The sequence below is a fragment of the Eretmochelys imbricata genome, chromosome 7 (genome assembly GCF_965152235.1).
Source record: "Eretmochelys imbricata isolate rEreImb1 chromosome 7, rEreImb1.hap1, whole genome shotgun sequence".
NCBI classification, from domain to species: Eukaryota; Metazoa; Chordata; order Testudines; family Cheloniidae; genus Eretmochelys; species Eretmochelys imbricata.
The window spans coordinates 19,147,548-19,161,854 of record NC_135578.1 but is presented as its reverse complement, the minus strand read 5'-3'; the positions used below and the strand labels follow the sequence as shown (position 1 = coordinate 19,161,854).

The 14,307-nt window shown below is 42.6% G+C and overlaps 1 protein-coding gene across 1 annotated transcript in view; it reads left to right on the top strand.

The window, feature by feature from the left end:
* Positions 1 to 14,307, top strand: part of PLXND1 (plexin D1) — a 122,734-nt gene that overhangs the window by 31,272 nt on the left and 77,155 nt on the right. The window contains exons 2-8 of the mRNA XM_077822615.1: positions 1,177 to 1,353; positions 4,999 to 5,130; positions 7,339 to 7,439; positions 8,160 to 8,289; positions 10,411 to 10,585; positions 12,087 to 12,195; positions 14,065 to 14,167. Coding sequence (XP_077678741.1) covers positions 1,177 to 1,353; positions 4,999 to 5,130; positions 7,339 to 7,439; positions 8,160 to 8,289; positions 10,411 to 10,585; positions 12,087 to 12,195; positions 14,065 to 14,167 — 927 coding nt within the window. The remainder of the gene's footprint in view (positions 1 to 1,176; positions 1,354 to 4,998; positions 5,131 to 7,338; positions 7,440 to 8,159; positions 8,290 to 10,410; positions 10,586 to 12,086; positions 12,196 to 14,064; positions 14,168 to 14,307) is intronic.

The following is a 14,307-nucleotide window of genomic DNA, read 5'->3' as shown; positions in this document are numbered from 1 at the left end:
TCCTGCTGTCAGGGTGCCAATGCCTGAGATGATGGGGCGTCCAAGATTTCCAGGTTTATGGATCTTGGGTAGTAGATAGAATATCCCAGGTCAGGGTTCCAGGGGTGTGTCTGTGCGGATTTGATCTTGTGCTTTTTCAGGGAGTTTCTTGAGCAAATGGTGTAGTTTCCTTTGGTAACTCTCAGTGGGATCAGAGGGTAATGGCTTGTAGAAAGTGGTGTTGGAGAGCTGCCGAGCAGCCTCTTGTTCGTATTCCGACCTATTCATGATGACAACAGCACCTCCTTTGTCAGCCTTTTTGATTATGATGTCAGAGTTGTTTCTGAGGCTGTGGATGGCATTGTGTTCTGCACGGCTGAGGTTGTGGGGCAAGTGATGCTGCTTTTCCACAATTTCAGCCCGTGCACATCGGCAGAAGCAATCTATGTAGAAGTCCAGTCTGCTGTCTCGACCTTCAGGAGGAGTCCACCTAGAATCTTTCTTTTTGTAGTGTTGGTAGGGTATGAGTCTAGACGCTCAAGCCCTATATTAACAAACCTTGGGTCTGGTAATTTGAGTTCTGCTAACCCTGGGTTTACACTGTAGTGTAGACATATCCTCAGGGACAAATCCTGTGAGCTGCAGGAGGGATGAGAGAGGTCTCAAAGGCCGTGGAACTGACATCCCAATCATGCAGAGGCTGGACAGGGAACTCTGCTCTCCTGAGTATCATGGGGTTCTCTCCACATTATTGCCACAGGGAATTGCATATAAGGTTCAGGAATAAGGCTCCGACAAGAGGATGTAAGGAATGAAGAGGCCTTAGACAGTTGTGGAGACCTGAGGCTGTAGTGGTGATCTACAAGTGACTCTGTTGGTGCCCTGCAGTATGGGCAGAAGGATTCTCTTCCCTCAGCCCCTATGAAGCCCTGTAGCACAAAGCTCTCTTTCTTGAGCCTGTGCAGTGGTTCAGGATTTGGCCGCAGAGAGCAGATCTAATGAGTAAGAAGGTGCCACTATTACAGCCATTTTCTCAATTGTAACTACCGACTAATATTTCTTATTTAATATCCAATGGTAAGGTTTCCCTGTGTATGGCATAGAACCCTCAATGCGTTGTTTTGTTCAAAGGGTATAGTCTCAGTGAGAAGTGTTTTTATTTTGTTGCCACGCTTTGACATGAATGTTTCTTTGCAGCTGCAGCCAGAGCAATTAGACTGTGGAGCAGCCCATCTCCAACACCCTTTGGCCATCCTGCAACCCATAAAGGCAACACCAATGTTCAAATACCAGGGCCTCACTTCGGTGGCCGTTTCCAGTGTCAATAATTACACTGTTGTGTTTCTGGGCACAGCAAATGGAAGACTCCTGAAGGTAAAATTAGCATGTTACTAGAGAGATAAAAATGAAGCACTTAAGGGAGTTGACGGGTCAGGGATGGGTGGTGGGGTTTGGAGCCTTTCACCTCTTGGATCATTGGTTTGTATAATACTCAGGATGGCAGTATCTGAAAGCTGTTGCTGTACCACCTCACAGTCTGTAGTTCTGCAGGTCCAAAATAAGCAGGGGTGGTTTGGCTCATTTCTTGGATGGGTGACTACCAGGTTGCTCCTAGATGCAGCTGGAAGTGGTTTTAGTGTTCACCCCACATAATAGTATGGGGCAGTGTGCTACTGGATGTGTCTTCTCTCAGATGAGGCATAAAACGGAGTTTTTGACTTCTTGTGGTCATTAAATATCTCATGACATTTTTCATAAGAATAGGGTTGTTACTACTTGTGTCCTGGTTAAATGCCAACTTGAACTTGCACGCTGCCTACCTAAATTCCCCTGGCAGTTTCAGCTGAATACACTGCATTTTCTTCCCACCCTACAAATGTTACATCACATCACTGTGCGCTGTTAACTAGCTGATATATTCCACCCCAGAGGTGGCTGCAGGGAAATCGGGAGATTCAGGTAATGTGGGCAAATTGTGATCCCTGGGTGAAAGGCACTAGAAAAGTGTTGTTATTGTTGATCATCTCAGAACTGTTTGGTGGCTTGTGTGAAATCAGTTGTCACTCCCAGTCCAGTTTGCAGTAGAGAGGTGTCCACCTCACATAAACCACTATCACATGGCACCTTTGTTGGCAGCCTCAGCAGAGAGAAATGACTACTAAACTCTGAGATGTGGCCCTTCCCATGCAGGGCTGAGGCACGTTGACACGGCAATATGAAGGAAGTGTGCTCTGGTGCTGCCCACGCGGTAACTGCACTGAGAATAAAGAGTTCAGTCTTTAGGACTTTCAGTACAGCCCATTTATCCATTACTGTATTCACAGTAATAGAAAAAAAATCATTTGACAAAGCTCGCTCTGAGCACAGGCTTTCATTCTGCAATAAAGAATTAACTGGATATTACTTTAATCTATACAATGATATATGCTGCCTGGTAATTGGTATCTGTTAATCAGTATTTAAGGCTACAATGTGATTGTGTTGTATTTAATATACTGTAGAAACAAAAGACCTCAGTTGAAATGCTATTTTATAGCATTTTTTTATTAGCAGTGTCCTCTAATAATTTCTTCCCTTGATTTGTTGGTTTTTAAAAGCTCCTTATAGACTGAAGAATCACTGAGTGATCATTCCCCAATGCTAAACTCTGAAGCAGGTCTGAATCCATGCATATAATATTGTATCTCTGTTGAAACAATGCACTGAAGGCAATGTAGGGCAACGTACTAGCCTCAGTCAAGAGCCAAGGTGCAGGGCCAAGGTTTCAATAACCTCAATGCTTAGAGTTTGCCAAAGGAAGGTTTACGTTCCAGCCAATCACAGCAGTCCACTAAAGTCCCTGCATCAGTAAGCCCACAGAGTAGAAAAAGACCATCTAGGAGAGACATGGCTGGAATCTGCTTTATCTCAGCCCGGAGCTAATAGTACATAATTTGGAATATTGGATCAAAATACTTGGAGAAGAGAAAATGAATCCAATTTCTCTCATTGCTTCCAAGTGCTCCTGGCAGAAAAGTGGGAAAGATCTCAAAGAAGCTCCCTGGTTTCTTTTTTGCCTAGAGGGGGAGGTAATCCAACAGGGTGATAGGCAATTGACATCATAGCCAGGTGCACAGGGCCAAGGGTGAAGACACATCCCACATGCAGCTCCCGTTCACACAGTATTAACAGTTCTGCTTCCATTATCATATCAGAGAAAGCAGCCTTATCTGCTGAACGTCCATTAGAGAGAGGCTTCTGACTACCCTTGACTGGGATAATTTGCTCGGATAGCTATAATTTAATTCTGCAACACAGCTGCGTAACCAGAAGCCTTTTTACCTTCAGGGCTCTTTGTTACTTGGCATGGCATACGGAATACTTTGTGTGGGTTATAATTCAGATCTTTGCTGTCCAAGAAAAGATGGCAGGAGGGCAGAAGTCGTGTTTGACCAGCTCCCCCAGCAGCAATGATGGCTGCCAGTCACATGGGGAATCAGACATACTGCAGAATGGCATATCATAGGGGCCATTATTTGCACCACAATTGAGAGTTGTTAAATAATGCTTTCAAAGCTGCTAAGCTTACAGTGTAGTGTAAAAGTATGGCAGAGCCTAGCACCCTCCCTGGGGATACAGGGATTTTCTGCTGAGTCATCCTGATGTCAGGTGCTGGAACCCAGTACACAGATGCACAGGTATTTTTGCTGAATTACTCAGAAGTTAGACCAGGTTAGGTCTAGTCAGCTCCAGTCCAAAAGCATAAGAGCTACCCATGGCTGTATCTACACTATCCCTTTCCCTAAAAATTTCCCTCAGTTGCTAACACCAGTATAGCTGCAATAGGGGAAGCTCTAGACTAGCTAACTAGACTGCTGTCTATCAGCATTATTACCACCATGTCACCCAGCCCTGCTCTGAGGGTTACACAATGGTAACACTGTTGGCAGCCTTGTCTGTACTGGGGCTCCTGCCACTGCTTTCATTGGTGGAGCTACAGCAGTGCGTAGCAATGGTGGGAATTTTTTAAGGGCAAAAAGGCTAGTGTAGCAAGGCCTCTGAGGCACCAGGACCCTCAGAAAGAGATGTCTTGTGAAGAAAAACACTAGGAACAGCCAAGCTTGTAGGAACAGGGGGAAAACTAGCTGGAAGAGAGGAAGGATGGTCTTGTGGTTAAGGCACCGAACTGAGAGTCAGGATATCTGGGTTAAGTTCCTATCTGTAGAATTCTAGTGTGACTTCAGGAAGTCCTTAATCTTTCTCAACCCCATGTGTAAAATGGAGATGATAATATTTCTTCTCTTCCATGTTTCTTATCTATTTAGTTAGTAGCTTGCAAAGTATATCTACAGTGCCTAGGACAATGGGGCCTCAACCTGAGTTGGGCCTCTGAATGCTGCTGTCATACAAATAACACTTTTCTGAGCATAACTGTTTTAATAAAGATTTGGAAATAAAATAATTTTCCAATATGATGATGATGATAATAATGATAACAATTAATTTGCCTGTATATGTCTGAAGACCTAATTTTTATTTTATTTATGCTGGTTTAAATCAGGAGTAACTCCACGGAGATGTTCTGAATTAGACTGACATAACACCAGTGTGAGATCGGAATTAGGCCCTGTAAGTCATTGCCGTGGCAGGATCTTCACCCTTTCATGGCAGAAAAAGGGAGTTCCATGCAGCTTGCTAAGTAGGAGTCTTTGGCCTGAGACATTAAAAATGGAGATCCTGTCAAAAGATCCCATAGCATTTCCCATTAGAGACGGGGTTTGCCCTTCACCAACCAGTATTTCCCTTCCCCTCACAAGTGTTCTGTGTTGCAAGCAGAGTTGCTTCCCTCCACCCCAGCAGTGGCTGCATTTTAGTGGTGCTGTGTTTGTGCAGTTTATGGAGCACTTTGGGATAAAAGCTGATGTTAAAATATAAGGCATTATTAGTTACCATTTTACTTCTGAGTTTATAAAAAGAATGAGAAAAACATCTCTCCCATAACAATGTTTGATCTCAACAGATGGTTCTTTCTCACTATAGATTAATCTGAACAGTGACATGAAGATTATTAGCAGGAAGTCAGTTTCAGTGGCGTATGGGGAATCCGTTCATCCTATCATGCAGTTTGATCCTTCTGATTCCAGCTACCTCTATCTCATGACATCCTATCAGGTAGGACTTCTGTTCTCCATACATTTGGCAAAGTGCATTTGTCTGATATTTGCAAACAGCATTGGCTTAGGGAAAAGAGGAGGAGAAATATTATTTTAATACCAGTAATGCACAGACTTGTAAAGGTTAGGAATCACTCCAAAGTTTAGATCAAACCTTTTCAGAACCATCCATACCTTTTGGGTCTACATAGCTAGGCTGGAAGTCTCACAGGAACAAACTTCTTTGCAAGATTTCTGGTACCATTTCCTTCTGGCCAAGCTAGAAATATTTTGAGAATAGCCTTCTGTCTAAAGTTTTGGTCCTGGCACTTCTGAACAGAACTTGGAAATGCAGAGGGACATAAAAACTAGAGATAGGTCATAGCCTCAAAGTTCAGATCCAAATGTCACCAAATTTGAGGGTATTTGGATTTGGAGGTTTGTGTTGACCCATTACTGAGACCAGACCCAGCTGCAAAGTTTAGTTCTGGATCTGAACTTTCCCAAGTTTCAGCGGGGTTGGATGCATGATTCATGTCAGCTTCACTTTTAGTGAAAATGAATAAAAAGTTACCCAAACTTTTTCAAACCTCATAATGAGTATTTGGAGTTTGGGGCCAGGGTTCAGGTTGATTCCTGTTATCTGAACTGGTTCACCCATCTCTGTGCAACTAAAGGTGAAAGCTACAGTGAAACATGCCTTAAGCAATTACCTACAGGGCTGGCAAAAATAAGTAGATGTTGGTCTTTATCTGAAATTTGGATAACATTGTACTAGAAATGTTGGGGATACTTTTAAAGGGTCACTCAAGAAAAAGGTTTGCCTGTTAGAGCTGGTCCTCAGGGCAGGTTTCACTGTACCTACAAATTCACACACTTCATCTCATAGGAGGGCACTATGCAGCATGCAAGGCTCTGTCTTTGGAGAAGCCTGAAAATTCCACAGCAGGAAGAAACAAATGGTCTCTCCTTGCCTTCTGTTAAGTGAACAACTGAGGAGGAGTAGAGTTCAGTTCTTGCTCCAAGCCCTGGTGGTCTGTCCTGAATTATATTTTAATTTGTTGAAACAGACACACAACTACTACTTTTGTATGTTGTATTTATATTTTCCAGCTGTAATTCCCTGCAGACTGGCCATTATCATTTCATGGAACTCTCCCAGGGTGCCTGTCTAGCTAATATCTCAGACCCCTTAAATGCCTCACAAACACTTAGGAGCACAAAAAGACACCTGCTATGAACTTTATCCTGGGCGGACTAAAACCCCATGTACAATACTTCAGATCAGATAGTTTGGCCCTTTCCTTTAAATTGGGCCAGATCAGTTCCTTTTGCCAATGGAATTTACATTTTGGGAATCTTGACCAGCATGTGTGGAAACTGTGCACAGCATGTGTTTGAGGAGAAACTGGCCCAGATGACTGGTTGTTTGAGATGCTGAGTACCTTTTGGGAACTGAGGGCTCTCACCACCTTGCATTGTCAGACTCTAAATTATCAAGTTCCACTCAGTCTTCTTTTCCAGGTGTTTAAAAACCTAGGAAAGAAAGCATACAAGTGACAGCATTCTCCCCTTCCAAGTGGTTCTTACAGAGCAACTCACCAGAGGTACTGCTGACCTATGTGCTATCCCAGGAGTCATATTTCCCTACATGTGAATGATTTTGTATTCCTAGGTAAATTCTGGTCACTTCATAAATAGACAAACATTGTTCACTCCCTTCTAGAACGGGTCTGGCAAGTATGAAATCTTGAGATTTTCACACTGATCATGACCCAGGTAATGTGCGGTGAAATGGTGACAAAAACTGGTCCCATCTGAACCATCAAAAGGGTTTTATATTTTAATAATATTGCTGTCCCTCATCTTGCAGTTATGCTGAAGATGCTGGCTAACAAGAAACAGAGACATATAGTCTTCTGTTTGCACACAGTGCTCCCATTACTCACAGAACCATAAATTGGAGTGATGGAAAAGTCTAAACCATGCCCCTGCCAAGGCAGGATTGTTCCCCCTTAGTACATTTCCTAATACATTATCTAGTCTATTATTCAAAGTGGTTCACCACATGTGAGTCTCATCAACACCTCATTAGTGTCAACTACAAGTTTCCTTTCCGTTGTCAAGAAGTGCACATATACCAGAGAGTTTGGGTTTTTTTTGTGGCATCTGAAAATGTTTGGATACCTGGGAATGATAGTGACCTTGGGTTTTGCTTGTTGCACAGATGACCCGTGTGAAGGTGGCTGCCTGTGACCAGTATGCAACATGTACGGAGTGCTTGGCTGCAGCTGATGCTTATTGTGGATGGTGTACAATGGAGACCAGGTAGAACTTTTTGTATCTTCTCCTGGGTGATTGTCTTTGGATCTCTTCCTCAGAGTTTCAGCGGATTGCTGTTTTGCTGCACAGCCATTCTAGCTTACAACCTTTGCCTGATCTTTCCCAGTTTTTACCAAATACAGGGCAATCCTTTTAAAGATGCCTCAATCCAGTCTCAAGTTTTGAGAGTGTACCTTTTTGCTTACACGTAATTGCAGCTGCATTTTTTTATGACAATAGCTAATTGTGAATGCAAAAAGGAGGTGTTAGCCATCTAATCACTTGACTGTGAGTGCAAACAGCTAGTTAGAAAGCTGAGTCCCGTCATTGGCAGCTGCAGTTACTTGTGGGCACAATTCAACGCATACCCAGAAATCAGGCCGCAAAATTAGACTCTGTCTTCCCAAATCAGGTCCAGGATTTTTGGCCAAACACACATGTACATATACAGCTATTTCTCTCGTGTTCTGCACTCAGTCGTTGCGGTCTAATATCTCCCCATCACATACACATATTTCCCATTGATGCTAACAGGAGTGGTGTGCTGATATCGTGACAACTGTACCCATTAACTATTAGCAGTAGCACAATAGGCTGAAACACAGAAGTTGGAGAAATGGGAGAAAGTCTACAGATTTGTACAGGACCTTCTTTGTAATTGTCACAACAGTTTTATCAATATTTCGATAGGCATCTCACCATCAGTTGTGCCTCTGTTTGTTTCAGGTGTTCTCTGCAGCACGAATGCGTTAATTCCACTGAGCCAAATTTCTGGACGAGTGCAAGTGAAGGAGTGCAGCAGTGTCCTTCAATGACAATCATGCCATCAGAAATTAATATTGACAGTGACAACAAGGTACATTTAATATGGATACAGGTTAATGAAGTGCGATGGCCACAGGTCACCATCTGTTCTCGGTGCCCACAGATGTCATTGCTCTAGCTAGGATAATGGTTCCAAACATTTTGGGGGCAATAATACCAGTTTGCCAGACTCCCACCTCATATGTCCTAGCTGGTACCAACTACTGTTCACTGCTTCCCGTTCAGTGGTGAAACTGGTCATTGGAGCAGCCCAAGCACCACTGTGTATTTCAGAGCTGTGGCAAAATTTTCAAAAGCATGGAAGTCCCATTTTCAAAAGTGACGTAGGCACTTAGGAGCCGAAGTCTCATTGAAAATCAATAGGGCTTGGGCTCTGACATGCCTTTATGTCACTATTGAAAATGGGACTTAGCCTCCTAAGTCACTTGAATGCTTTTGAAAATTTCACCCATTAAAAAAATGGGAAAAACAATGGGGGAGAAAATGGTGGGAAAAAATTAAAATTTTGAAGTTGTTCCCTTTCCTGGAGTTCTAAATTAATTCATCTGTTTTTCATGAAAATTTTTATAATTTTTTAATCAACATTTATATCAAAATCAACTATTTTTGAAATTCGTAACAAAATGGTTTCTTTACCAAAACCCAAGTTTCAGGTAAATGAAAAAATTTGCTAAACTCTTTGATAATGTCATTGGTTTTATGGAAAAAGTTTTGGTTTTGAAAAAAGGGAATTTTCCACCCAAATAAATCTTTTTAATCTAAAAGACTTTGATCAGCTCCAGAGTGTTGGAATGAGTTACTGAGTGGGAAGCAGGCAGCAAAATGAACCAGTGCCCAGCACAGGTGGGGAGAGGGAACCCAGCGTACCAGTCCCCATATCTGGTACTGCTTCTCACTGCCTGGAAACAGCTGGGTTAGAAGAGGGTCACTGACTATGTACTTAGTTTTCATCACAGTGCTGAATCAGCAGCAAACTTGTATTTTAATTAAGTTTAGAGATCAGTGTGAGGCTCAGAGTTTGGATGCATCTCCAAACGTCCCCAGAGCTCATGGGAGATGTTCAGTTCAGGGTCTGGGTCTGGCAGAGCTGGGACACACTGTCCTAGCCACAAAGCCACAGAAAACTCTCATTTGGCTCTTTTGAAGCAGAGGCTTGGGACCAAATGATCTTCTGGCGTAATCCTATTGACTGTGCCATGGAGTCACAACTGCAGAGAACTTAGCCTTTGGGGTCTTATTTTAAGATAATGTACAAAACAAAAGCCCGTACTTCAAAACCTTCAATTCCTGCAGCTGCTTAGGCAAAAAGTTTCACAGCAAAAAATAACCCACCAAAAATGCATTTGAAGTTCCCTTTGGAGGAGTGCAGAGCAATATTTTCTCCACCAATCACCAATAGCCCTTCAACCCGAATGGCCTTTTTCATATACACTTCAGTAAGTTAGAGCAGCTACCCTGCCCCCTTTCCTTGAGCTCCTGAGAGGCTCCTCTCTCCCCAGCGGGGCGGAGGGCATGAAGATCCCATGAACTTCTTACTGGGGCAAAAGGGTCTTCTCACTATGGGCCTGAAGTCATCGGCCTGAAGGTTTGGCTATCGACTAGAATTTCCCCAAAGTTCAAGAATTTCAGATCCAGAGTTGGTTTGCCCCACTCCCACTCTCTTCTGTTGTTTCATGGGCATAATCCCACCCTGGTGGTATTTGAAGTTCCACAAGGAGCTGCTGCTGTAAAGAGAAGAGGTGTGCTCCAAGACAAGGTGGGGATAGAACCAGTAAGATGCTTAAGGTGGAGTGGACTAGGTGGCACATTCCGGATGGAAGGGAGCAGTTTAGATATGTGTAGTGGGGCTCCTACCTTGGCTTTGTGTTTGGATGACCATCTGAATAAAGCACATGGCTAGTTCTGAGTGTCAAACTATGAACTTACCCTATATATTTACTTACGGAAACAATGGAACTCTATAGTGATAAAGGTGTATTACTGTAGCAATTTCTTGTACACCATATGACGCATATGACAAAATAGATACTGAAAAAATCAGCTGTCAGTGGACATGTTTGCTGAACTGGTTAGTCTATATGCTTCAATCACCTTGTCGAACTCTGTCAATCACTTTTTATAGCAATAATTGAACTTTTTGTCCAAATTTAAGGCCATGATAATCCAAATAAATGGGAACATCCCGAGCCTCAGTGGAATGGAGATGTCTTGTGATTATGGAAATAATATCTACACTGTCGCCAAAGTCCCCGGAAATGATGTAAACTCTTTTATTTATTGTAATTTTCTTCCAAGAGAGAAATATCCCGCGTTTCCACCCAATCAAGGTATGTAATGGAAAATGGGCTCAGTGTACGTTCCAAAACCTCTTTTATGGAATTAATTTTCTTCATTGTTGTGTTGATTCTGGGGTTAAAGGTTATTTTTTTGCAAATAATACTATTTATAGAAAACATTGGAAAAAAGGACAGCTGCACAGCTTCTCTAGTATATGAAATGTCACACTATAATCATTGCTGGAAGTTCCTGAAATCTTTTTACCGTCCTAACATGAGTTGTCAATCAGTATTTTCGAATCCATCTATTATTACTGGTGGAATTGAAAAACCAGTTCAGGTATGTAACTTATTGGGTTTTGCTTATGTTGTCTAGATAAAATTTGTTTTTAAATTTTCTTTTAATAAGTACTGAAATCTACAAGTTTAAGCTCTTTATAACTAATAGCATTATTGTTATTTCTAATTATTACTATTTTACTTTCCTTTCAAAAATACATTTCAGAAAAAATATCCAGAAGAAAAAGTGAAGTGTGGTCTGAGACAGCTCAGGAACACTAATACCATCTGCATGCTGCTCTTTCCAAAATACTAAGACTGAAATCTTCAAACCTGCCCACAAACTTTGGATGCTTCCAAAATCGGATGCTCAGCATGAGATACCTGGGACCTGACGTTCATAGACACTGCACATTTGCAGTCACACTTGAAGTCAGGGGAGGTGGGCGCCCAACGCCTTTGGAAATCAGGCCCAAATTGTTTCATGCTGGGTACAGTGAGGCATCCAGAATCTGTAGCCAATTTTGAAAATTTTGACCTAAACATTCTAGACTTCAGGGTGGGATTTTCACAAGTTTTCACCATTGGTCTAACTGCTCCACTGAAGTTTAATCATTGGCTTCAATGGGAGCAAAGTTAGGCCAACACTCTGAGCACTTTTGAAAATCCCACTCATATTAGGCAGTTTTAAAAGATGTCATTGATATTCTCCCCAGCTGTAGGAAGAATGGTAGTGATTGAACTGCTTTGTATTATTGTTTATGGTAATGTCCAAGCCAATTTCTGGAAGCCTATCTTTTGATTTTTTATGCACTTCTTGGAAGAGGCTTTGAGTCTCATCCCAGGGGTGTTTATCATAAGATTTCAAAAAATTAAGTAATTAAGCAAACAGCAGGAGAAATGTAGTTTACAAATGGTGGTAGCCAAAAACGGGACTTTTCACCATTTTCAGTTGGTTTGTCCACACTGAGAAAATGACTGAGGTTTTAAAACATATTGACTAACCTGATTTAATTAACAAATTTAAAAATACAACTTAGCACTTTGTGTAGGCAAAGACACTAATTTAACTTTGGGGGGGAAGGGATTTAAAGTTAGGGGGGCTAAATGAGGAGGAATATATGAACTCTGAGAGGCAACCCAGAGGAAACCCCAGAGAAAAAATTTCAGCAGCTGGGATATTGTTTACTCAGAAGTTTTGTCTTGCCCTCTAAGATTGAGCAAAAATAGAAACTCTCTTTTGATCCAATATTCTTTGGCTTGCTTGTTTCAGACCATGTGATTGTTCAAACTGCAATACGGGTCAACGGCAAAAATATTGTCTGGGCCAATTTCACCATTTATGATTGCAAAAGAACTGGAAATATTTACCCCAAAACAGCGTAAGTGATCTCACCTTTCATAAACTACAGCAACCAAAGCAGTTTGGGGGGAGGTCAGAGTTGGGAGAGAAGGCAGGGTGTTGACAAACAGTAGCTTGCTCTGCTGTGTCTCACTTTAGAACCTGGTGATTGAAACTTCCAAATCTTTGTGCCAGGGGAACAGATGTAAATTGAGCAATTCAAAATGGTGTGCGTGCATCATTTGAGGGTGCTTGCTTGTGGGGTTAACTGAGCAGGAACAGCCCTCCCTGCCAGCGGGACTGTTTGAGTCCTGGGCAGGATTTGGCGGGATTGAGGATGATGATTGCCAGGGATTTATACAGGAAGGTCCTAGCAGCATCTCAGGCCATCTGGACATTTCGATGAAGCCTGGCTTATCTTTTTTGTATTTAATTTTTTTTAAAAACATGAACAATATTTTTATTTGAAAGTTTTTTGTGTTAACCCTTAGGGTGCTGGCTAATCTCCAACTCTTTAGCACTTACATGCTAATCTGTGTGTGCATCGAATATATCTAATCAGTATACTGCATTTAATCTAATCTATAGTATTTATAGAGAATCCATCACCATAGTATCAGGAGACCTTGTAAGCGTCGTACCTTAGGGACTGGACAGTTTCCAAGGGTTTAGTGGAGGTATCTGAAGGCTGCTGTGCCAAGGAGAGGGAGGGTTTCTGGCTGCAGGGAAGTGAGGACAGATCTGTACTCATGCCTTCAGATTCCCAAATGGCCCTGTCATCACCCCCTCCTTCTCCCACATCCCCCAGAAACAAGCCCATCATCTCGTGGCTGACCTTATGACATATTCCACTGGCAGTTTCTGACCACTTCCTCAAGCTGGAAACCAGCAGGGTATGAGGGGGAATCACAGCAGGAGGTGAAGTCTGGGGTGCAAACAAACTGGCCTGGAGCCCAGAGCAGCTCTGTGCAGTGATATGGACCAGCAGCATGTGGCTGTGGGGTGCTGGATGGGGTGGGGCTACAGTGATTGTGGGAGGGTCCAGAAGAGGACTAAGAAAGCCAGAGGAACCTCATTGGAGAGAGAGGAGGGAGTTAGGAGCAGGGAGCCAGATAGGCTAGAAGGAGAAGAGGGGACTGAAGAGAAGCCAGGTATACTTGGCTCCCAACTCTCTACTGAATGCCTTCAGACTGGGTATGTTTGTCTTTTGGTTCTAAGGGGGGTTAAACAACAGAAACAGTCAGACAAATAATCCATGCATTTGACACGCTGAGTCCCATCCCATGCATTTCCAGAACTGCTTGGGAATAGCCATGTATCTCTCATTGGATATAATGGTTTGTTGGTGCTGGTTTCAACCCATGGAACTCTCTGCATATTTACAGGGTATAATGATGTGACCCAATGACCCAGTCAGTGTAGGGTTCCACAGCCTCTACGCAAAGCCATTGAAAAAGCCACCAGAAAAGTTAGCATCACCTGACTTAATGGGACAATTTACAGGGTTTAAAAGACATATTTTTAAAAATGGGAGAGGGGCTCAAATACTCGCTGGCTGCCTAAAGTCACTCTGTGGTCCAGAAGCTTTGACTGTGTGAGCCAATTAATGGAACTGACACCTTTAACTGTTTGTGGAGAAGTCATTCCCCACCAAGGGCCAGCCTGATTCAGAATCAGGCGAACAGCCTCAAGAGCTTTGGGCCTCAGCATAGCCCTGACAATAAAAGGAGGGATAGAATGACCAGAGCCTTCTCTGAATGGATTTGTCCTAGGGACCATAAAACAGAGAACACAGAGTCTACAGTTATGTGAAGAACTATAACCTGACACTGACATTGGGCTCTGCAGAGGGGGCTGAAATCTGCACGGCCTTTAAAAATTAAGTGCACCTGCTTTTTATGCATTTCAGATGTACCAGTTGCCTCTCGACCAAATGGAAGTGTTATTGGTGCACTGAGAAATACATGTGTGTCTCCAATTACTCTGATTGTGAGGACTCACTAAAGATGAATGTAAGGCACATTGGGCTTTGTTATTTCGTATGATTTTGTAAGTTGGCTGCATTACTGTTATTATTTTCTGCCTTTTCCTGGAGAAATTTCCTGTGTTGATCAGATGCCATTGGTTTTAGAATACTTTACTGGAATATATA